Source organism: Eleutherodactylus coqui, chromosome 11, assembly GCF_035609145.1.
Source record: "Eleutherodactylus coqui strain aEleCoq1 chromosome 11, aEleCoq1.hap1, whole genome shotgun sequence".
NCBI classification, from domain to species: domain Eukaryota; kingdom Metazoa; phylum Chordata; class Amphibia; order Anura; family Eleutherodactylidae; genus Eleutherodactylus; species Eleutherodactylus coqui.
The window spans coordinates 38,137,693-38,162,513 of NC_089847.1; the positions used below are offsets into that span (position 1 = coordinate 38,137,693).

General features: G+C 47.8%; 1 protein-coding gene across 3 annotated transcripts; it reads left to right on the forward strand.

The window, feature by feature from the left end:
- Positions 1 to 202: 202 nt before the first annotated feature.
- NUTF2 (nuclear transport factor 2) lies at positions 203 to 22,867 on the forward strand. Of its 3 annotated transcripts, none has more exons than XM_066583880.1 (5): positions 203 to 320; positions 6,206 to 6,328; positions 6,905 to 6,976; positions 14,474 to 14,572; positions 17,592 to 17,719. In XM_066583880.1, exons 2-5 carry the CDS (start codon positions 6,230 to 6,232, stop codon positions 17,700 to 17,702), a joined length of 381 nt encoding a protein of 126 aa, XP_066439977.1. In that variant the 5' UTR covers positions 203 to 320; positions 6,206 to 6,229; the 3' UTR covers positions 17,703 to 17,719. The 3 variants fall into 3 exon arrangements, with proteins under 3 accessions (XP_066439977.1, XP_066439976.1, XP_066439978.1); XM_066583879.1 differs by lacking the exon at positions 17,592 to 17,719 and adding an exon at positions 22,414 to 22,867 and having other exon boundaries at positions 204 to 320; XM_066583881.1 differs by lacking the exons at positions 203 to 320; positions 17,592 to 17,719 and adding exons at positions 6,408 to 6,521; positions 22,414 to 22,867.
- The last annotated feature ends 1,954 nt before the right edge of the window (positions 22,868 to 24,821 follow it).

Genomic DNA, 24,821 nt, shown 5'->3' on the forward strand with positions numbered 1-24,821 from the left:
AGTTGTGTGACGAAGCCCTTAGAAGACATGGCGGTGTATGTACATTGGTGTGAATGAGCCCTATTTTGTAGGTCCCCCTGTGAGGTGAATGCCCCGGGAGGCAGGGACCCCCTCCTGTACAAGCACGACTACTGTTTATGTCTCCTCAGACCCCCTGAGAAGCCCCGCCCATCCGGCTGCCATCCTGAGCGCGCTATAAGAGACTACAACTCCCGGCATGCCTTGTACTGGGCGGGCCCCTCTAGAAGCCTCTCGCTGAGTCGGAGGGCGGTGGCGGGAGCTGCGCGCTCGTCGGGTTACGGAGCAGAACCTCGTGAGGGGTAAGAAAGTCCGACTGCGGCCTACCGCGGGGCAGCGGCCGGGGCTCCCCACCTCCTCCCCTGCCCGGTGGGGGGCGCTGTGGCCTGCGCCGCGGGGGAGCCTCCGGCCACTAGCTGTGCTGCAGGGGTGACTGGCGGCTCACACACAAGTTTGTGGTCTGTCATGGTGGCGCTGCAGCCCGGGTCCCGGCCTCCATGGGGGGTCCAGCGGCTGCAGGCCTTGTGAGAGAACAAACTTCTGTGTGACTGCAGGGTGGGAGAACTTACATCAGACTGCGCCATTTACAGAGTGTACCCCGTAATGTGCGCTGCCGCCGGCGCTGTGAGGGTGTACCCTGTAATGTGCGCTGCCACCGGCGCTGCCAGGGCTGTGTGCGCCGCCGACCACTTACGGTAAGCGCAGTACGCGGGCACTGGGGGTGATGCCCTTGTACGGTGCGTCACCGTGAGGGCAAACGTCTGGAAACCGTAGACGCCGATATAGAGGAAAGTGCAGGCAGTGGCGCCCGTCCACCGCTGTGTTGGCGCTCCGTCCGGTCCTCATCTTTTGGAGAAGAGAATCTTATTTATATATTTTTCTGTATTGTGGAGGGTTAAAAAAAACTTTTTGTTAGATTCCTGTTTTAGCGTCCGTCTACGGCGCCGGCTGTTCCGTTAGAAAAGACCAAAATTATTATATGGCCATGGGAAGCGCTCCGTGGGCCGCGGCGGAGGGGTCGCTGCTTCGCTGTAGGGATGTGAGGTATTTTTGACATAAGCTCTTTGCGTTGGTGGGGAGACCGCCCGTACGGGCGATCAGGCTGCACTTCACGGCCCGGTACAGCGCTCGCCCGTGTGAAGTTGGCCGTGGCCCGCTCTCGCACACCCGTGGCTCTTTATCTTACCGCGATCCTAGCGGTGGTGTACAGGCAGCGTTACAACCCATAGAGAACATGGCTGTAATACGCGGGGGGAATGGCGCACGCCGCCTTCTGTACACATCGCGCTTGTAATACGCCGTTAATCTACATGGCTGAGAACCCTAGATAGAAAAATCACATGGTCGCTACCTGAATGCGCCTGAAGCTGCGCACACGGCGAATGGCTGCGGATTGTCTGCATAGATAAAGTAGATAAGAGCTTCAAAATGTAGTCGGCGTGCCACAGGGGAGACTGACGTGGATTACAGACTTCACGCAGCGTGTCAGTCATGGCGCCGGATCCTCAGTGCAGGTTCCACGTCTTTGAATGAAGGGAGAACTCTGCACCAGAATCTACACCAAATGGCGCGGTGTCAGATGTGGGCCGGACGCTCTGCAGTAAATCTGCCCGGGGGGGGGGGGGGTTATATCTGAAGGAGAACTAGAAAATAGACACACTTTTGTACAGTGAATTTTTTTTGTGCTAACTTTTGATGAGCCGTCTGTAAGAGTGATCAAAACTAACAGGGCTGTCAGCGCTGAGTCTCCCCTCCCGGCTGCTGGCAATCTGGTGTCCCAAAGTAGAGGGTCACATTATCTTTGCAGCTCATCATGTAGCCACTAAATCATTCCTACCGCTTCACTAAAGGCCCTCTTACACACGATAATCGCTCAAAAGTCATCTTTTAAACAAATGTTGCTTATAAATGTGCACTTACCGTCCATCGCTGAGTTCAGCTTAAAAACCGTCATCCCTGATGAGAGGACCGCACGCTGAGTTATTTGCAGGCAGCGCTGATAACCTTCTTTCAGCAGCTGTCCCCCTGGAGAACAATAGCCATGTATTTAGAGAACAGATCACCCGCTGTTCTCTAAATACATGCAAATGAAGCTAGTTGGCTTCTAATGGGCTGATTAACCCATTAGTAACTAATGCAAAATGATCGCTCGACACTGATCAGTTTTTGATGAATTTTAAGCGCTCATCTGTGTGTAAATGGACCTTTAGTCCGATAGTGAGCTACGCCGCTGCGCTGAGATGTGCGGGATGCCATGCATTTACATGTCCTATTTCCATGCACATATCGCACCAGAATAGCAAATGCTGCAACTTTTCCGTCTCTGGGCATCGCTGCTAGAGGGACGTCTCCGTGTAAACACACCCATTACTGTTGATGGGCTCTATCTTCGCGCGTCTTGCAACGCAGAACTAGTGCAATAAAACCATTCGCCGCCGGCGGTCTTGCTGAATCTGCAGGTACGGGGACGGCAATCACTGCGCAGCCGTATGGCGGTATTAATGTGCAGGTTCTGTGACTCATCTTGCTAGAAGGAAGCCTCGCTCCGCTCACACGGGAATCACATGATGTGCCAAGAGTTACACGAAGACAATGCATCGCGTTTGCATGCACATCACATGGCGTCACGTACCCGGAGGAAATAATGGGCCATTCTCAAACAAAATCACCCAAAAGCAGGACATGCCAGTTTTCTGTCTCCAGAGCATCAGTCCGAGAGGCCCGGCTGATGTGGGTAAACAGATGGCAATGTGGTGTCTTCACATGCGAGCTATATCCATACCGCCATCAGACAGAACCTGCCGGCTACTACAGTCGCCATGCGGTTCATGGGGGAGACGTGTTAAGTGTCTCGCCTGTAAGTCAAATGTGGCTAATAACGGTCATACAACTTGTGGTTTGGCAGCACAGACCACCAACATGGCATGTGCGCCCCGCCTGATGTACCCGTCATCGTGGTTCCTTCTCAGATGGCAGTGCTCACCTTTTAATATAATGCCATGTTGGTTGTTGGGACATAGTTATCACCATGCCATGGGCGCACCTCAACCACAAAACACATGCCCGATCTGTGGGTTACTCTACACGGGACGACTGTTGGGCACCCAGTGCATGCCCCCTTGACTATTACTGCGGTGCTCTTCATGCGGAAGTGAGTCGTTCAGTAAATGGAGCCCTGGAGGTCTTCACCTCCCACCTTTGTTCACTGTGAACAGGCAGTTCAGAAATGACTGCCTGTTTACACGGAGGAGGAACTCGCTCACTAGTCGCTTCGTTTAAGTGAGCTGGAACAGGGCGGCAGCGACTTGTCACTTAGTACGCTGGTGGGATCCATGTTTACACGGGACAGCTGGCACTTATAGGTCAATTATTGTTCTGTGTAAAGTCCCTCTAAGGCCGGCTTCACACGGGCGGATCTGGGCGCACAACACATACAGAATAGACCCCATTGATGCCAGCGACGGGTTCTTCAAACTTCCGTATTTTAGGGCACACATTTCAGTTACACAAAAAAAGATAAAAGCGCGCTCTTACTGCATATCTGCGCAATAAAGGTTCCCCCGTCAGCGGGATCGTGCAAATGGCGTGAAACGCTACGTAATTCGGCTGGGAAAGAACACATCTGGAACACAAATGAGTTGGCCATTTCAAGTGGGGGTGGGGGGCGGGTGTTCTTATGCAATAAAATACGTTTAACACCCATGCAAAAAAGTGTGGTTCATATGCAATAAAGTTGGGCTGAGGCGTGCTCACTACTTACACAAAACACTTCAAGAAATGCCCGCAGTAATTAACATTAATTAAAAAAAACAAAAAACGCAGCTGGTGCGTTTGTGGACGCAGAGTCTTAAAGTGGACAAACAGTACGGTGTAACGGCAGCCCGCGGCTTCACCTTGCTGACCGAGCTGATGGACGGGGTGCAGCTGCTAAAACAGGATTCAGCTGTTGCTGCAGGAAGCCGCTGGCAAGGGAGACCTAGTATTACATGGCACCCGCTGACCCGAGGGCCGGGCACGGCCCCTGTCTGCTCCGATCGGGATGTATAGATTTGCATTTATTTAAAACACGGCAGGTCGACTAGGGAGAGGCTGAGCGCTCGGTCCGCCATCATAGCGATGTACAGCTCTTCCAGAGTACATGCTAGAACTATATACCGCAGCTCTCACCCCTTATCCACCCCAGCGTGCCCCCTCACATGACTGCTGCTGTACCCTGCAAGTCTCTTCTGTGTACTCCAGTCACTCCCATGCAGTGCAGCCCCCTGTCTGATGCGTAGCAGGCAGCTTTAGGGTGGGCTTGTTTTTCTTTTTTAACTTTCAGTTTGACGTAATTCCCATGATGCATCACACAAAACCTGCTAAGGGAACAGTTTAATTATTACCTTGTATATTCCCCTATAGAAGCTACATCCCATATGTTTACAGCCAGGAGGATGAGCTGCATGACTGTCTCCCCCTACAGGCCGTTTCTGTGGCAGATCCATGTAATGGCATCACACAAACTAAGAATCTGAGTAGAAAACAAATCCAGAACTCCCAGCAGACCTGGCCTTAACTCATGCGATATCAATTCTGACCAGAAGTTTGGGGCTGCTTTCATACGGGACAAACCTAGTCCGCACGGACACTTCTGTGTTGGCGGTATCCCTGTCCTCACGTCTTTGCTTCAGTTCGGCAATGTATAAGCTTTCTGCTGCGGCGTTGGGTTCGTCTTGCGTATTTCTAACATACAGGAGCTGTACTGTAATTTGCACCTGAAGTTTGTGGCAAAGAACACAAATACTTGTTCCCTTTCAGCGTCTTCTGCCCCCCTTTTCACTCTTGTGAAGTGTGAGGATGTGAGCCGCCCGCGGCCGGTCCAATTCACTGGCAGTCTACGGCAGGGTTTCCCTGCTGCCCACTTCATCAGGTGGCCCATGGGCGCTCCCAGATGTTACAGCTGTAAGAAGCAGTTTGCATCTCGGGGCGCCTTCATATTGGTGGTAAAATCGTGCAGGTTTTTTTTGTGCAACATGAGGGAAAACGCACAATTATGAAACGGTTTCATTCCCATTTGCGATGTCTTCACTCATGCCAGGTCTTATCTTTCTGCGATTTGCTCTTTATTTCCCTCCTTTTATCGCAACGCACAAACTGGCAATTTTCATGCGATGCCTTTCTAACACTAGAAATTCCTGTTTCTCGTAAAAACAATGCGTGAGAAAATCGCAAGTGGCAGCGCTGTCTGAGCGTCGGCGATGCTTTTTCTTGCGAAACATTTCATGCGCAAATTTTTATTTTTGTTTTTTTTTCTCCAATTTCCCCACAGCAAGATCTCAATCACCCGTGTGAAGGAGCCCTGACTCCAGCATTACTTATCTAAAGGCCTACTTACACTGGACGATTATCGCCAAAACTTGGCTCATCGGCGATTGTTTTAGCAATAATCGTCACATGTAAATGGGCGCGGGGCACCCGCCTTTCGGGCTCTTTTTGCTGATGAGCTTGATTTTTAGCAATCAGTTTTATCAGTCTTCCTCCACCTGATAGCATTGTTCCTCCCCCTTCCCCCGTGGAAAACAATGGATCTGAAGCCTTCACTGAGCCTCCGGCTATTAGCCTATGCTTAGCAAAGGCTTTATTTACATACATAATTGGCATTTAAGTAGCTGAGTAGCTACTTGAATGCCAATTATTGTTTATGCAAAATCGTCAAACTGTCGTTTGAGTGATCTTTGAGCGATTATCTGCTCGTGTAAATGGGCCTTAAGACGGGTGTGTAAATACCAGTTTTTATGGGCTCCTCTAAGTCTTTCTAACTTTCCTTTGAAGTGATGCTCTGAGTAAAAGCTGAAAATGCCATCTTTTCCTCGGCCGCACAGTGAGAGCCATTCGCTAGGACTTACCACACGAGCATGCAGGAGAGTCCGCAATAACGCAGATCACAAATCTGACTTTGGGCTACTCTCTTCCATCCGACCAGAACGGTACGTGTTGCAAATGTCATTTTTGTTTCTGTGGGCCTCCTGACCACGTGGAAAAAAAATGGGTGTGAATAGCCCCATTGCCTATTATGGCTCTGACATTCACGGGACACATGGCGCACATGCAGCGTGAGGCTGGGGTCTTCACTACATACAGCTTGTTTGTGTACTGAAGCCATATAGCCGGCTAGTTATTTACTGTCCTGTTCTTTCTTTTCTTTCAGGTTCCGGTTGTGTAAGCATTCAGAATGTGTGACAAGCGGATTTGGGAACAGATTGGCGCTAGCTTTGTAGAACATTATTATCGGCTGTTTGACTGTGATAGAACGCAATTAAAAGCAATATATGTGAGTATCCAAAAAGCCAAGACCGTACGCCACTCTTCATCTAGTGTATTTATATTTAAAGGGGTTTTTCTCACCATAGAATGATGGGCTATCGCTAAGATGTGGGGGTCCGATTGCTGTGGCTCCTTGACTGTTTTTTCCTGCACAGCAAGAAATGCAGACAGAACCTCTCGATTCAGTAGGGGTCCCAGAGGTTAGACCTCCACCAATCCTAATGTACCATTATGTAACGTATAACCTCTTATATATCCTAATATTAGATGATAGGAATTTAAAGGGGTATTCCGGGGTACTTTCTGCTTCCTCCGTTGACCATAGTGGCACCAGGAATCAGCTAATCGGCGGGGATCTGAGTTGCGGGCCCCTGATTACCTTCTATTGATGACCTGCCAGTCATTAATAGCTAAAGTTCCTGTCCTGGGATACCCCTTTAAGTTAAATATTCCCTGTCTTAATCACAGCAAATATAATTTCAATTGATTAGGCAAGTTTAGAGCTGCAGTTGGCTTTATCTATGTTCTGTGTTACAGAAGAGTCTAACAGAGTTGGTTCTGTCTTATTTTTTTCCATCCTCAGACTGATGCTTCATGTCTAACTTGGGAAGGCGACCAATTTCAAGGCAAAGATGCAATTATTGAGAAGTTGTCTGTAAGTACTCTGAAAAGGCATTGCATAAGATGCTGAAGCTGGGGGGTTGAGATAGTCTCCACAGGATGAGGGTCAGACTGCTGGAACCTCCACCCCTGCATGTCCCTGAAATCTTGACAGCTGTGGCTACACATGTCTGCGCCATCACTCCGGTGGGATCAACGGATTGCTGAGCACTTGAACCAGCTACGTCCTCTAGCTTCTGCTGAAGTGAATGCAGTTGTGCACATGTGTGACCACCGCTTTCAGAATTTAAGGATGTTAGGGGTGATATCTCTGAATTAGTGGGGGTCCCAGCAATCAAACCCTCCCTTTCCACTGATCCATAAGTTATCCCTTAAAGGAGTATTTCGGAGACTTGACCCGTCCATTACATGGGAGAAAACTGATTGGTTGGGGTCCAACCATTTGGAGATTTTCTTTATTGCAGGGTTGCTTCTTGCTTTAATGTCTGTGTGGACCGCTGGCTGTGCATGCACGGCCATGACACCGTGCACTTCAGTAGGGTTGACAAACTGAGCTTTGTACTGTTAGCCCCACTGAAAGTAATGGAGTCACGTCCAGTGGTCTAATTACAGCAATGGGGAAAAGCAACCATGCTTTGATGGATAAGGGAGACATGGGTCCTCCCCCTGTTGGAATCGATGGGGGTTTCAGTGGTCAGACCCCACCAGTTTTCACCCATCCAGTGACTGGGTAAAAACTTCTAGACTCCCATGCCCTTTTAATCTGTATATGAGGGATAACTTGACAAGTTAGAAATACCCGTTTTTAATATAAGCCTTAAAATCTGTTAACCAATGACTTTGGCTAATGTTGAACTAAAGTGTAACTACATTTTCAGGGAACTTCTGGCATGTCGGTGACATGTTGGAAGTGTTTGGTCTAGGTGCTAAGACCCATATAAACTGCTAAAACAAAGGGGGAGAAGGGCTCACTTGAGTGTTGTGCTCGGCTCTCCTTGGGGTGGTGTATGTGCTCAATAGTCTAGTACTACGTGAAGATTACGAAGGGGCACAGAACTCAGCTGAGCTCTTCTGTCCCTCCTTGTTTTCATTATCTGTTGATTTCTCAGCACCTGGACCTCCACCGATCAATAAACTTCTGACATCCAAGTTTAAGGCCTCATGTCCACGGGGAAAATCGGGCCCGCTACGGATTCTACATGTAGAATCTGCAGCGGGTCCCTCCTGCCCTGCGGACATGAGCGCTGAAAATACAAATAAATGAGAATAAACTTACCTCCGATCCGCTCCGTTTCTTCTCTTCGCGGCAGCGTCATCTTCTCTCGTCGCGGCCGGATCTTCATTCTTCGGCTCGGCGGATGTGCACGATGACGTCGGTGACGTGCCTCGCGCATGCGCCGGGCCGAAGCAAAATGATCCGGCCGCGGCCGAGAGAGGATGGCGCGGCGCCGAAGAGAAGAACCGGAGCGGGTAAGTAAAATGTGATTTTCCCCATGACATCATGACAGCATACGCTGGAGGTTGCTCACCTGCTGACCTGAAGGGATAGGAAGAGGCAGAATATAAAAAGCACCTCCCCTCCACCAACACCAGTGTTTTTCCTGTCCCTTCAGGACAGCAGCGGCAGAACTCCAGCAACGCTGTCCCATGCCGGAGGAGGACTTACCGGCGAAGCGGCGGCGTGGATCTTTCGGGCAGCCCCGGCAAACCCAGTGGGAAGGACCCCATCTGGGAGCTTTCCGGGGACTGCGTGGGCCGGGGCCCAAGTACGGGTTGCCGGCACCACTGCGGCCGTCATTTCGGGCGGCGGCCGCCATCTCCGGTGGGCCGGGGTCCAAGTACGGGCTGCCGGCACCACTGCGGCCGTCATTGCGGCGGCGGCCGCCATCTCCGGGTCCAGGGCCGACAGGAGCGCTCCAGGGGGCGTGGCTTCGGATACAGCGCGGTGACGTCAGGCGCTCCGCAAAGGGGGCGTGGCCTGGCGCGGCCGGCGCCAAATTCAAAAATCTGCTGCCCCTGCATCAGCTGGTGGTGTTTCTCCACGCTAAGGAACGATCCTAAGCACAGGAAGCGTTCCTGCAAGGCGCAAGATGTCGACCAGAGAGGACCCAGAGACCCTCCTAACTGTAAGTGGTCCAGTGGACCAACCTACACCTGCACTACATACACTTCCCGACTAACAGAGTTTCCCTTGTCTTACAGGACAGGGATACTCAAAAACCGAGGGAGGCTAGACGCAGGAGTAAAAAATGTCCAGTATGTCTAACCAAACTTGACGACTCCTGCACCAAAACGTTATGCGCTACCTGCTCCGCGAAAATTATGCAGGAGGAAAAAACTTCCCTTATGGCCGAAATTCGGTCAGTCGTCCGAGAAGAAGTGCAGTCCTCCCTCTCAGACCTCCAACCTGGGCCTTCCGGGGTTACACGCAGGTCGGTTCCGGCGGTGTCTGAGTCTGACTCCGACATAGCGGAAAATGTGGATTTTGACGGGGAAGTGACGCAGGAGGACAAGAAATATCTTTTCTCTACCGCGGACATGGATCAGCTGCTAAAAGCAGTACGCAGGACCATGCAGGTGGAGGAAGATGTGCAGCAACCCCGCACAGTCCAGGAGGATATGTTCGCGGGGTTACTCCCGCAACAAAAATCTTCATTCCCCGTAAACGCCACACTCAAGCAGCTGATTCTAAATGAGTGGGAGAGCGTGGATCAGGCTCCGCTAATCCCCAGGGAATTTAAAGAACGCCTGTTATTTCCGGGAGATGAAGTGTCCTTTTTGGACGAGATACCTAAAGTCGATACTGCAATTGCCATGGTATCCAGAAAGTCCGGGTTGCCCTTTGAGGATACGTCCCACTTAAAGGACCCGTTGGACCATAAGGTGGACACATCCATGCGTAAAGCCTGGTCTACTTCCGGTCTCATCATGAAAGCTAACATCGCGGCCACTTCCGTGGCTCGTTCCATGGCAATCTGGTTGGACCAATTCGCAGCCCTAGTGGACCAAAAAGCCCCTAGGGAGGAGTTCGCAAGCGGCATCCCTCTGCTGCGAATGGCAACAGGGTTCCTGGCAGATGCTTCGATGGAAACAGTCCGCCTCGGAGCCCGCATGGCAGCCCTATCGAACACCGCCAGAAGGGCAGTGTGGGTGAAAGAGTGGTCAGGGGACGCAGCGTCCAAAAATAGGCTATGTACCCTACCGTTCCGGGGCGGGCGTATATTCGGACCAGACCTGGATCGTCTGCTGGAGAAAGCAGCTGACAAGAGTCACGGACTGCCTGCCACCAGACCACCCAAGAGACCCTTCACCCCTCATCCCTCGTCTACGTACGCCGGGAAGGGAAAGACCGGAAGATGGTCTTATCCAAAGGGCGGAAGGGGTAAGACTTTAACTTTTGTCCCTCAGCCCATACTTTCGGGCCCGGTAGGGGGTAGACTGACTCGCTGTGCCAATAGCTGGCGTAGTATTACAACTAATGAGTGGGTACTGCACCTAGTGGCGGAGGGGTACAGGATCGAGCTACTATCCCGCCCCCCGGACAGGTTTATGATAACCCCAACCCAGTCTCCAGGCCTAGAACAGGCTCTGTTGGAGGGTGTACGGAACCTGCAGGGTCTCGGCGCAATTATCCCAGTCCCTAAGAAGGAACAGGGAAAAGGTTTCTATTCCCCCCTCTTTCTGGTTCCCAAACCAGACGGCTCCCACCGCACCATTATCAATTTAAAACAACTGAATAAATTCATTGAATATAGGAGATTCAAAATGGAAACCATTAGAACTGCAACTCCTTTAATTGCCAGGGATAACGTAATGGCTACAATAGACCTTAAGGATGCCTATTTTCATATCCCTATTTACGCCAGCTCACAAAAATTTCTGAGGTTTGCGCTGAGGGTAGAGGGGGAAATCCGCCACTTCCAGTTCGTCTGCCTACCATTTGGAATCTCCTCGGCTCCGCGAATTTTTTCCAAGGTCGTGATGGAAATGGTGGCCTTCTTACGAAATCAGGGTGTCATGATCATCCCCTACTTAGACGACTTCCTGTTGGTGGCAGATTCCCCGTCTGCTCTGAGATCACACTTAGAGTCCACATTGCAATTATTTAAGGAGCTTGGCTGGATTGTTAACGAGTCAAAATCCAACATGGAGCCAGAAACCAGGAAGAAATTCCTGGGTGTCATCCTGGATTCCAGTCTACAAAATTCGTCCCTTCCTCCCCTAAGAAAGCATCTTATCATAGAGGAATGTTCCAACCTATATAAAAAACATAGGGTAACGATAAGAGACGCAATGCGGGCCTGGGACGTTCACGAGAAAGCTAGCTCATCGAACTTTAGGGAGCTTAAAGCTGTATGGAAATCCCTGCGTAGCCTGCAAACACGATTAGTGGCGAAACATGTGAGGATCTTCTCAGACAATATGACAACAGTATCACTCATTCGCCACCAGGGTACCACCAGGAATCCTCCACTACAACGACTGGCGGGGCGGATCCTTCAATGGGCGGAAGGCACAACAAAGTCCCTATCGGCCTTTCATATAAGAGGAGCCGAGAACTCAGCCGCGGACTTTTTAAGCAGAAGGAAAGTGGACCCAGGAGAGTGGGAACTCCATCCAGAGGTGTTCAGCCTTCTTGTGGAGAAGTGGGGGGTACCAGAAGTAGACCTCTTTGCGTCAAGCGCAAACACCAAATGCCGGCTTTTCTTTTCCAGAGGCGCAGAGAAACAGGCCCTGGGCACGGACGCTCTCTCTCACCCCTGGGATTGGGACCTAGCGTATGCCTTTCCCCCTCTACCACTAATCCCGCTTCTGCTAAGGAAATTACTGCAGTCAACCCTAACAGTAATTTTTGTAGCACCATATTGGCCCAAAAGACCGTGGTTCCCCCTCCTGAGATCCCTGTCAGTGGGAGAGCCCTTCCACCTTCCAACAAGACCGGACCTACTGTCGCAGGGCCCTCTTCTTTACCCGGAAGTTCACAAGTTCAGGCTTACGGCCTGGAGCTTGAGCGGGTAAAGTTCCTAGGAAAGGGTCTTTCCCCTAAGGTTATTTCCACCATTAGCGAGAGCCTTAAACCCTCGACACACAAAATCTACTCCAAAGTCTGGAAAAAATTTTCGGAGTGGTTAGGCCAGGACATCCAGCAGCTGGATCAGCCAGACGTCCGGAAAATCTTAGATTTTCTCCAGGCGGGCCTGGATAAAGGTTTGAGTCCGAATACGCTCAAAGTCCAAATTGCAGCCTTGGGGGCATTCTTCGATCTCGCGCTAGCGGAGCACAGGTGGATTAGGAGATTTCTTAGAGGGGCGAGCAGACTACATCCATTTACACGGGCCACGGCACCACCCTGGGATCTAACCATAGTCCTTCAGGCCTTATGCGACCCCCCCATTTGAACCGATTACGGATCTATCCATCACCTGGCTGACATACAAGGTAGCCCTGCTTGTGGCAGTTACGTCAGCCAGACGCGTGGGGGAAATCCAGGCCCTCTCACGAAGGGCCCCATATATGACTATCCACCCGGACAAAATAGTTTTTTCTTTAGACCCATCCTTCCAGCCTAAAGTATTGTCAGATTTCCACAGGGGCCAACCAATAGTTATTCCAGCCTTTTGCCAAAATTTCAAAAATGCAAAAGAACAAAAGCTCCATAATATAGACGTCAAAAGAGCGGTACTAGCGTACCTCGAGGCAACAGAAAGTTTCAGGAAGTCTGACAAACTTTTCGTTCAATTTCAGGGGCAGGCCAAAGGAAAGGCCGCTTCTAAAGATGCGATCGCCAGGTGGCTCAGGAGAGCCATCCAGGAGGCTTACAAGGCCAAGGGCATCCCCCCTCCAGAAGGATTGAAGGCCCACTCAACGAGAGCGGTGGCATCCTCTTGGGCGGAGAGAGCGCACGCATCGATTTGAGCAAATCTGTAACGCAGCCACATGGACTTCAGGCCATACTTTCATCAAACATTATAGGCTGGACTTTAAATATAGTCAGGACGCATCCTTCGGTAGGAAGGTGCTCCAAGCCGTAATCCCTCCCTAAAAAGCCCATGCCACTTATTTGGTATTCCTCCAGCGTATGCTGTCATGATGTCATGGGGAAAACGGGAATTTTTTCTTACCGATAATTCCCTTTCTGGAAGACATCATGACAGCATACGGGCTTTTTTCCCCCCCTTACCAACATGGTTACCCTAGTTTGTCCAACACATGAGGTAATGTGTATGCTTTAACTTTGTTTTCTGAGGTGTGTGATGTCAATAAAAACACACCTTCTGGTTAAGTAACTGGTCACTGTGGTCATTTGGAACGCACTGGTGTTGGTGGAGGGGAGGTGCTTTTTATATTCTGCCTCTTCCTGTCCCTTCAGGTCAGCAGGTGAGCAACCTCCAGCGTATGCTGTCATGATGTCTTCCAGAAAGGGAATTATCGGTAAGAAAAAATTCCCGTTTTTGTGTCCCGCGGATCCGGACGGCTTCCATAGGCTTCAATAGAAGCCCGCGGGAGACCCGCATGAAAATGGAGCATGGTCCGGATTTTTTTCATGCTCCATTTTTTTTTTAAATCACTTTTATTGACGATCCGCGGGTATTTATCTACCCCGCGGGTGGTCAATGCATCCCTATGGGGTGCGGATCCGCGCGCGGGAGAAGAGTTAAAATCCGCTGCGGATTTTAATTCTTCTTTTCCCCTTGGACATGAGCCCTTAGGCTGGGTTCACACAGGGCGGATTTGCTGCGGTTTTGCCACAGAAGAAATTCTTCTGCAGCAAAACCGCTTCAAAGGTTAATTTTGGCTTGTGGATTTTCTTGCGGAAAAGTCCGCAAGCGCTTTTTTAACTTTTTGCCGCGTATTTTGGTGCGGTTTTGGCTGCGTCCATAGAGGTCTATGGACAACAACCGCTGCGGAAAAGACAGAAGAATGGACATGCTGCATATTTGAAAACTACGCCGCAGTTGCATTTCTGCACTGCGGCTGTGCGAAAAAAATCCGTCCTGTGAGAACAGCATTTTTGCAAAACTCACTTGTGCTGCGTTGCACTGCAAACGCAGCGGTTTTGCCGCAGTGCGGATATGCAACGGCAATCCGCGGCAAATCCGCCCTGTGTGCACCCAGGCTTAAAAGTCTAAAACTTTTGTTACCGTGTTGGCCAGCAGAGCAAAGCGTAGTTGTTCCCAGGAAGAGAAACCAAGTAATCTTGTAGATGTGATGCCTTTAAATGGCTAAAAGGAATCATATCTACAAGATTACTGGGTTTCCCTCACTGAGAACGATCACATGTTGAGTCTAGTTGCCTTATAAACAAACTGCAGGCATTGAGATGCAACATAAAATAACACTTCAGGGTTTTCTTATACCGCGGCTCCTGTCCATGTGACTATATATAATAGTAACCATATTGTCTTGTCTGTCCTGAAAACTGAGAAATGCAATTTTTAAAAAAAATTTTAATGGCTGTTGGTTGGTGTAAATGGCGCAGCACGTCTGGTTTGCTCGTTCTTTGAGATCTCATACACTTCTCCTTTTGCAGCTGCTTCCTTTTCAGAAGATCCAACATATCATTACTTCACAAGACCATCAGCCAACACCTGACAACTGTATCGTCAGTATGGTCGTAGGCCAGCTCAAGGTAACGCTTCACCCCAAGGCTTTATATTCTGTTCTGTTTGTGTTCCACTTCAGCATGCCTTGATCGTCACTTGATCTCCTACCTAATGTTCTATAGTAGATACAATGTGAATTATAAAGGTTGCAGGGGCTTTTTTATAGCAATAGGAGCTGCCATTAATTCCTCCCCCCTCCAGCAACACGCCTACATGAGGGGCTTCTGTGTTTTTGTCGGATGAATTTAATTTTTCACTGGTACAACTTTTTAAACTTCTAAGTGAGGTAAAATGGGAAACGCACTCTTTATATTTTATAGGGTTTTATTTTTATGGCATTTATGGTGCAGTAAAACACATAAATACAGTGAATACAATTGCTCTTGCCATCTTCTGACCTCAGAGTCCCCTTCTCCAAAGCCATTTAAATGCTGCTTTCAGTACTGACGTTGGCTTCTAAAGAGATAACTCAGGTAATAACTGCCTAACAGCTGATGCCTGCCTATAGAGCAGGGTCGGCTCTCGCACATAGAAGGTATTAAGCTGAATGAAAGATGTAACTAATGCTGCACTGATATACACTAATTGTAATAGTACATATAGACGGTGGTCCTCTGTTCTGGAAAAAATGCACGTGGCTAGTATCTACACTGCCCTCTAGTGCCCATAACAGGTGGGCAGTGATCATGCTGTGCCTTTCTTGGTTAAGCAATGTTTTTAGTACCTATATTAGGGAATTTTTATCAGAAACATCTGGCCTTTCACTGGGATTTGCATCTGATGTCCTTTCAGCTGTCCAACCACTGTCTTCATCGGTTCCTAGAACATCCCCTTTAACCCCTTCAGGCCTCATGTCCACAAACATATTGGTAAAACACTCTAAATCTCCTCACACAGTTTTACTGTTGTCTGTAATAGCAGATAACACTGCACATGCCCACATATTGCATGGTCATACATGGTGTTCATTGACTCCATTCACTGTGTATCATGCAACCCTGTAACACACAATACGTGGTGGAAACACTATCGTGGATATGAGCCCTAAGGGCCAGGATGTTTTGGTCCCCAAGGAGATATATATATATATATATATATATATATATATATATATATAATGATTTTACTATCCTCCTTCATACTTTTCCACTGTAGTGGGAGCCCATTCATAAGAGTTACAGGGAAAAACATCCCCCTGCAGTGACAGTCACTGGCAGAGCTATTCGGTATCTTCTAGGACACTGTTGCTCGGCTGTAACAGGGAACTGAGTGGTAACTTGATTTGCGGGTCACATAGTGGAAAGAACACTTCCGCCTTCACTCTTTTTAGTACATGGTGCTCATTGAGCACTATGTAGCCTGAAAAGGAGAAGGCAGAAGCCGTTAAACCTCTTTCTCCTTTAGGACCTGGGCTGTGCCCGACAGCTGAGGACCCCCACCTGCTACATTGCAGGAGCAGAGGCTTTAATCCTGCGCCGTACTTCTGCTATCGGCTAGGATTAAAGCCCAGGACCAAGCGCTGTCTATTTACTTTGCTTGGCCCTTCGGCCTCCCTCACACAGGGTGTTTGCAGAAACACAGCGTTTTTCAACGCTGCGTTTACTGCAGACTCTGCAAGGTTTCAGCAGTGCTGGCATACTTTATGCCAGCGTTTTGGCTGTGTTTTCAGCATAGCTGAAAACGCAGCCAAGGATGCTGAAAAGGAAAAAAAAAAGAGCTTGTCGGCGCTGATTGGCTGAGACAGTCAATGAAGGGCTGTGATTGGGCATCGAGCGTGCCGACAACCAATCACAGCACTCTATTGCTGGAGGCGAGGTTCTCAAACCTGGCCTACAGCAATAGACTTGGGAGTGTAGGAGATGCCCGGATGAGCGGCAGAGACCAGCAGCCGCGACCCGGACTGAAGCGGATAGGTGAGTATTACTTTTTTTCCTCTAGCCTAGCTGGGGTAGATTTTCGGGGTGAGGGCTTCTATTGCAAGCCCTCCCCTCGAAAATCGGTGAGCGGTTAACGCTGCTAAAAACGCGGTACCAAGTGTTGCCGCGTTTTCAGCAGTGCTGAAACCGCTGCCCATTCATTTCAGTGGGCGACGCAGGGCTGAAAACGCCCAAAAATAGAACATGCATAGCTGTCAAAGCGCAGCGTTGGAAGGCGCTGCGTTTTCAGCCCTGTGTGAGCAGCCCCATTGAAATGAATGGGGGCCTTGTACAGCGTTTAGCGCTGGGCTGAAAAGGGAGCGCTAAACGCTGTATAAAACGCCCTGTGTGAGGGAGGCCTTAAGGGCTTACAATAGAAGTGCAGAAATGTTCAGCGTTTTTTCTTTTTGGGATCTCAGTGACTGGCTGCCGGTCGGGGCTGTCCATCTGTGTTTGCCCGTATTAATGGAGATATTCTGATACTTGTAGGCGGTTGGCCTTGTCTACAGATGTGTTTGAGCGCATGATACACCTTCACTTTGTGCTTCCACCCAGCAATCGTGCATGTCTTCTGGGAATGTCCTAATTACTACCTAACCCCACGCAGCTGATCTTGGACTGGTATGCTACAGCCAAATGTTATATTGCAGTGGATGGGATTTACTGCAGTCAGCTGCCCTTCCCACAGAGAACCAGCAGGGGGCGTAGACTGCTCTGTAGTGTCAGTGCCTTTTGTTGACAGCATGCTGCAGATTTGAGAGTCTCCAGAATGCCTATCTTTCACTGTAGATAGTTTTTCGTGTGGATGAATGGGATCGGTTAACCCGCCGCTCACTTACTGGGCTGCATTCTGTTGTAAAATGTGAGTGCACGTTCCGCAGCCAACATCCCAGCAATCTGTGTGAACGTCCCCGACGCACCGCTCTAACATTACTGACAGTGTTCCCACATGTAGTTGTTGGTCTGCATGTCTCTGGGTCTGACTCATGGGTCCCCCATTAACCTGTTCCTGTCTGGCTGTACGACCGCTGGTCACTAACATTACCTGACTATTTCATTCTTCTGTCCTATTACTTTTCTCATTTCTGTTAACTTCTGTTTTTTCTCCCCATTCATACCTTCTGCTCAGGCAGATGATGATCAGATCCTGGGATTTCAGCAAATCTTTTTATTGAAATGTTGTAATGGTGCTTGGGTGTGTACCAATGAGGTCTTCAGGCTAGCCCTGCACAACTTGTAACTGACTCCTGTTCCGGATGAGAGGTGTGTGTCTGTCTGGTTGATTCGTGACTTGCCTTGAAAGACTCTTTTTGAAGGGGTATTCCCATCTTGAACTGTTTTTAATGGCGTTTCTACACAATATGCCATAAGTGTCTGATCTCTGGGACCTGCCCTCTTCCTCCGAGCAGGGATCCCCATCCTGGCTGACAGCCAGTCATGGAGACAATGGAGCATTTGGTGCTACTGTCTGCAGAACGCCTTGTAACCTCTAACTAATTCCAGTCATTATGTCTGGCTGACATGGGAATACGCCTTCATGGTATGGCTGCCTCCACAGCTAATTTTTATAATATTTTTTTGCAGCCTTGCACATGGATGCTGTGTGAAACCTCCCCAACAGGAGAGATTTTCAAATAAAAAAAAAAATGCCACATGATTTTGCGGAGTTGACTTTTTCAGCAAAAGCCAGTAGTGGATCCAGCAGGGAGGGGGGAGAAGGCCTCGATTTTCCATTCCTTTTGAATCAACTGCCAGCTTTAGCTAAAAATAATCTGCATGAAAAATGCTGCCTAGAGAAATTTTTTGTTAAACCACCTTTTTAGGGCTCCTACCTACTTGCGTATCTTTATTTTTATAAGCACTAATGTTAACGGGACTTTGTAGTGTTAAAACACCAAGTTTGTCCTTTGTTTTGTTTTTTTTTAAACATAAGACAGTCCCATTGCCATTCATGTAAAAAAAAAAAAAAAGTGGGTGGTAGCCCTTGGGGTACCTTCACACTTGAGAGAAAATCATGTTTTTTTTGTTTTGTTTTTTTTCTTGCACGATGCAAGTAAAAACGGAGAACTATGAAACGATGATTTTCAATAGTTTCATTTCTACTTGAAATGTTATCACTCCTTCGATGTTGTGAGATTTGATAAGGCCGTATCGTCCTAGCTTTCTTTTCGCGAAATTCATTTTTTTTTTTTCCAGACCAAGTTTCCCTATGGAGCCTCCTTTTTATAGCAACGCACAAACTTGCAACTTCCGTGCAAAGCGTTTTTAACATTAATGATTCCTATTGACTTTTGCCGAGAAAATCGCAAGCAGCAATGCTCTTTCTTGTGTATAGGGAAAAAAAAAAAAAAGCTGACATTCAAAAATCTCCTAAATAGCTAAAATCACCAGTGTGAAGGCCGGGTTCACACAGGCGTGAGCGCGTCTGCACTGTATTTGTGTGGTGGGTGTTGCAGTTTTGCACGTGTCTGTGTTTAATTTTTTTTCTACATTTGAGTGTGTAAAACACACGCATGCTCCCGTTGACTCCAATACAACCAAATTGGTGCCATTTTTGTGTGCAATATCCACAAATCCAGCACACTATGTATTTTGAGCGAATGAAACGCACATGTGAACAAACCCATTAAAATCAATGGGTTTCATTCACTGTATTGCGTGTGCAGATTTTGCATGCATAATGTGCTGTACAAATGTCTGTGTGAATAAGCCCTTGAAGAGGTTTTGTGATGCAGTGCTAATGCCCGCTCACCAGGATAGAGCAGTAACAGACTAGCGCACCCCAACCAATTAGCTGATAGAGGTGTGTGCTGGCTGGCAGGCTCAGGACTCCATCCTTTAGGTAGTGGCCCAAAATGGTAGTGCAGCTCTCACATTGAAGTGAAAGAGAGGGCTGAACTAGCATACCGGGGGCGCACGCCAAATCAGCTCATCAGGGAAGATCCGGTGTGGGGGGGCAGGTGTTCCCTCATCCGTGCTGATCTGCTTTTGATCTGACCTAAATATGTGATCCGTGGCATTAGAACATTAAAGGGGTTCTCGGGTAATTTGTATTACAACGTACTGATGTGTGAAAGATGGCATTCTGTAGCTCCGTCTCATTCAAAGACTTCCTTCCATCACCGCTCACCTGGCAGGTTATGGCTCAGCTGCTTGACACGTAAAAGCATAGCATTCTCATTGGATACAAGCTATCATTAAATTACCAATAGGATGATGCCCTCCAAACTGTAAATTGGCCAATTTCATGACCCTACATAAGCTTATGGACAACCTTTCCAGTTGCCAGAACATAAAGGGCTCTTCTAAAATGGGCTTGTACAATTCGGCAACAGCTTGGTAGATAAAAGCTTGACTAATACATTCTTGATGGGCGTCTGTTGCCCCAAGTCCAACACGTTTCTAGTATCACCAATCATGTCAATGATCAAGAGCAGCCCCACTGGAAACGTGTTGATGCTCTTTATAAACCTGTAATAAAGGAAAGCTTTTATCTTCCAAGCTGGTGTTGGATGTTACAAGCCTATTTTGGAAGCAGTTGTCCGCTGGAGCTCCTGCGCACCCTGTAAGATTGTATTCAGCCGAAATACATTGTGAACTTATCCGGGACTGGGTCAGCTGACTTGCTGTTACTAACCTGAGGGGCTTACAGCTTTCTCCTGAGCATCAGGCCTCCTTTTTGGACACACCTTTCACTTTGAAAACACTGTTGCCCCTCTGACTAGCTGACTAGACTGGTCTAAACCTAGAGCAAGGAATGGCACAAAATAACTGCACCACTTGCTTGACTCTTACCAAGGCCCCCCCTTTTAGGCTGCTTTCGCATGGAGCTGAAAAAAATCTGCCCCAAATCGGCTATATGTGAATGCACCCTTAAGGCCTCCTTCACACGGGCGACACCGCATCGCTGCGAGAAAATCGCAGAGATATCGCACCGCTGCCCCGTGCGATATTGCTGCGATTTCTCTCGCAGGAATACCGTGATTTCGTAGCACTACAAAGTCGCATGTGACGCTACAAAATCGCGTGACTTTGTAGCATCACATGCGAGGATTTTTGGGGAGGGGGGGGGGGGGGGGCTTGAAATATAAGCCCTACCCTGAAAATAAGCTGTAACTAAAGGAGAAAAAAAGTATACATCACCTCTTCCACGCTGTCTTGGGGGCGCCGGTGCATCTTCTCCCCAGGTCCGGCACTGATCTTCTTATTCATCTTCTGGCCGGGAATTGAAAAATCCCCGGCTGGAAGCGCTGGCTGTGATTGCCTGACACTTAGCCAATCACAGCCAATGCTCGAAGAATGGCTGTGATTGGTTCAATCACAGCAAGTGCTCAATGAATGGCAAAGTGTCAGCCAGTGCTTCCAGGAGGCGGGGATTGTTGAATCCCCGGCCAAAAGAGAAGATCAGTGCCGGACCTGGGGAGAAGATGCAGCCAGGCTGACAGCGCGGGAGAGGTGATTGTATGTGGTGTGTGTTTGTTTGGTTTTTTTTTAGTTTTTTTTCCCCGGCAGTCAGGGCTTAGCTTATAGCTTTGACAGTAGCATTTCCTACTGTCAAAGTTGCGTCGCATCCCATGCAAACTGCGTTTTCGTGTGATGCAACAGAGAGCAAGGCTCCATAGGGAAACATGGGCTACAAAACCTAGCGTGTCGCGGGCATATCGCTGGACCTGCGAGGTTTGTGTGTTTTGTAGCATGCTACAAAACATCTCATGTGTGAAGGAACCCATAGGAAACCATGGGCTTCTCATACATGCAAATTATTATTATTTTTTTTTTTTAAAGCATTGTAGCAACGCTACAAAATCGCGCGACTTTGTCGTCCATGTGAAGGAGGCCTAAAGTGTACCTCCAGTGACATTTAAAAATGTCTGTCTGGGTTCACATCACATTTGTGAACTCTGCCACTGAAACTGCACAAGTACAGCGTGAAGGACTGCTGGGGTCTACAACTACAGCAGATGCTAGAGCTGCCGCAGGCTTTCCCATCTACACTATACCTTATGTTTTCTGTGGATCTCCAAGTAGTCGGGGCAGCGATGACTGTCTGCTTCTATGCTTTCACAAAGGAGGAATGCACTAGAGATGGCTCCGGCCACTCGCCTCCATTCACGGTTCATAGATGAATGATTAACACGGGTTAGTTGTTCAATCGCTTGCAGCATTTACACAGAACGATTGTCATTCAGTTTGTGCAGACAATCATAATTTGGATTCCCGTGATCCACTGAGAATCTGAATGATCGTTCCATATAAAAGGGCTGTTGTGTGTTTCATCCATTCCAATACAAAAGAGGAAAATCCGCACAGGAATGATACTGAATCAAGATGCGATGCGTACAAACTTTATGTTGGTGAAATTCAGGCTGGTTGAACAGTATATAGATTTCTAGGTGGTTCTACATTTAACCCTTTCCAATCCATTGTCTTCAATCTAAAGACCTTCTTATTGAAGGGGGGGGGGTCTCAATCATGTCACGTACCGCAGTACTGGCTCTAGCCAGCAGATGGCGCCATTGTATAATGGCAGAAAGGGAGAGCCCCCTCTTCCCTAGGAAACCCTAAATCCAAAATTGGATTACAAAGGGTTAAACTGTTAGCTGAGGGCAACTTTTGCCACATGACCAAAGATTTCTGCGGCCTCTCACTCGGGTCAGTGGGGTTAGTGTGACTGGCAAGTTCCTGTGACCCCACTGTCCTCCATGCTGGGTGGCAAGGCTTCACTGTAATTTTTAATTGCATAATCTGTTGCAGCAAGTGAGTTGATTCCTAAGGACTGGTGGATGAATCGTTGCTCAGCTCTACTCGACTAGAACTTTAAAAATGAAAAAGCCCTTACATTTTATAGTGCCGCCCCCCCCCCCCCCCCTCATGTTTCCTCTATGGATTTAGTTGCTACTGCTCAGTACAGTCAAACATTTGACGCTTTTCCCTGTTGTGTTTTATTTCAGGCAGACGATGACCAAGTTATTGGATTTCATCAAGTGTTTGTACTAAAGAACCTGCAAGATGTCTGGGTCTGTACAAATGACATGTTCCGGCTAGCACTGCATAACTTTGGTTGATTTGCCTCAAGAGGAGACAGGATAATACTAATGTGCCCTTCAATTTTATTTTTGTTCTTTCGCATCTGCAAAGGATTTTCCATATCCACAAAAAATGCAAACACCATACACTGATTAGCAGTTGAAAGCTCTTACAAGTGGGCATGAGAGTATTACGCCTGATGCAGCCTAGGTATTGAAGTGGCTACTGATTGTGTACTAGCCATATCCATGTGACTTTTGGAGTTGTTTTGCATTTAACAGTGTCCGAGCATTTGGCTCTTGAATTGGATTGCTTTTTATGTAAACTCATTTATCTAGTGATCCAAAGAAATTGGAAATAAAGGCCCCGTTGACTTGGCTTGTCGGTGTCTGTTTTCTTGAAAATCTTCATTTCTTATGTAAAGTCATCGAATGAAGGATTGATATTTTCTGTTTAGCAGATATCTAATATGTGGTGAAAGGTCAAAATTCAAATGACAATCCGCGCCACCATATAGTAATCAATGAGATTGACTCACCTGGTGCATAGCGGGGTTCCTATGCAGCGCTAGGAACAACCCGCTTGCACCTGTAGTCCAAGTATGACCGTAGTAAATAAAGAAACTTCAGAAATCCTTCAATGGAGAGCGGCTGGAATGAAGGATCCCAGAGAGAGGCACTTCTCTCAATGAGTTAAATACATGGATTTTCAAAATAACAAAGTTTCTTTCCGCGCTCGTCCTGTGGATCTTCTTGTGTGGAATAAAAAAAATCAAACTGTCACGGAGGACAGTTTTTTTATAATAGTATATTTATTCCCAAAATACAAAATAAAAAAAGTTGCATGCAAGTAACAACTTGCTGTAGTAGATGGACAACGCGTTTCGGCGTTCTCAGACGCCTTTCTCAAGTGTACCAATACATTAAAAATACATCTTTTAAATAGTCGGTCTTACCTTTTTGGAGGTGGGAGTTACAGGTGCTCGGCGGGCGCTCTCGTGGCGTGTCGCTCCGGCGCAATGTATGAGCGTCATGGCTCTGTAGTGAAAAGGTGTATTAGCGCAAGTGTGCGCTACTATTGAACGTAAAATCCGTAATGTGGAACGGTAAATGCGTATCTGTGCAAACCTGACTAGTAACAAAAAAAAATTGTTACAAAACACCCACTGCTGATGCCAACCAAACCACTGCCATATTTGCCCTGTAGTCCCAAACTTTACAAATTATATAAAGTCAAACAAGGAACCCATGTAATTTTAAATAAACTATACACTAAAAATTTTTTTTATCCCCTATAAAACTAAGAAAACCGAAAACATGTAGCTGAAGCAAAGACAGTAAAACCCAACAAATGGGTGGAATCCCTAAAATGTGTCTAGTCCTTTTTAGGACCAACCACCCTGGTCATTAGGAATTTTTTTGTATTTTAAAAAAGCAATGTGCGGTTAGGTTTCTATTGTCTAGAATAGCATTTACCTGAATTTAGGAACATTTCTGACAGTCGTGTCCTAATATTTACTAGTCTATAAATGGGACGCTGCCACCTAATGTGCAAGAATTGTATGAAGCACAGGTCTTTTGTTTAAGAAAATCTTATTACAATACTTGCACATATTCAAAAAATGAACAGATTAAGAAGTTGCTAATATACAATATAGCAAACAAATTATTTATTAAATTTTTGAGAAACATTGTGTGCCTAGGGTAGCATCACATTTTGTATAGAAAGCCAGGTTTTCCTTTGCAGTTAGCGAACTGACACCTTTTGCTTTTCTTTTTCAATCAAGTGTCCTTTTCCATCTAGCCTCACGCTATCTAAAGGCCCATTTACACACGATCTTTCAAAAGTTTGAAAGATCAGTGACCCTTGTGCATAAAGTATTAATAGGCACTAATTGCTATTAGTACTTAAAGGGGTTGTCCCGCGAAAGCAAGTGGGTCTATACACTTCTGTATGGCCATATTAATGCACTTTGTAATGTACATTGTGCATTAATTATGAGCCATACAGAAGTTATCAAAAGTTATTCACTTACCTGCTCCGTTGCTAGCGTCCTCGTTTCCATGGAGCTGACTAATTTTCGCCATCTAATGGCCAAATTAGACGCGCTTGCGCAGTCCGGGTCTTCTCCTTTTCTCAATGGGGCTCCGTGTAGCTCCGCCCCATCACGTGCCGATTCCAGCCAATCAGGAGGCTGGAATCGGCAATGGACCGCACAGAAGCCCTGCGGTCCACCAAGGGAGAAGATGCCGGCGGCCATCTTCAGCAGGTAAGTAAGAAGTCACCGGAGCGCGGGGATTCAGGTAAGCGCTGTGCGGTGTTCTTTTTTTAA

Excerpts from the sequence above, each read along its gene's own strand:
- NUTF2 (XM_066583879.1), top strand. The coding sequence starts at position 6,230 with ATGTGTGACAAGCGGATTTGGGAACAGATTGGCGCTAGCTTTGTAGAA. Across the intron at positions 6,329-6,904 it reads CGCAATTAAAAGCAATATAT|ACTGATGCTTCATGTCTAAC; the intron begins GTGAGTATCCAA and ends TTCCATCCTCAG. Across the intron at positions 6,977-14,473 it reads CAATTATTGAGAAGTTGTCT|CTGCTTCCTTTTCAGAAGAT; the intron begins GTAAGTACTCTG and ends CTCCTTTTGCAG.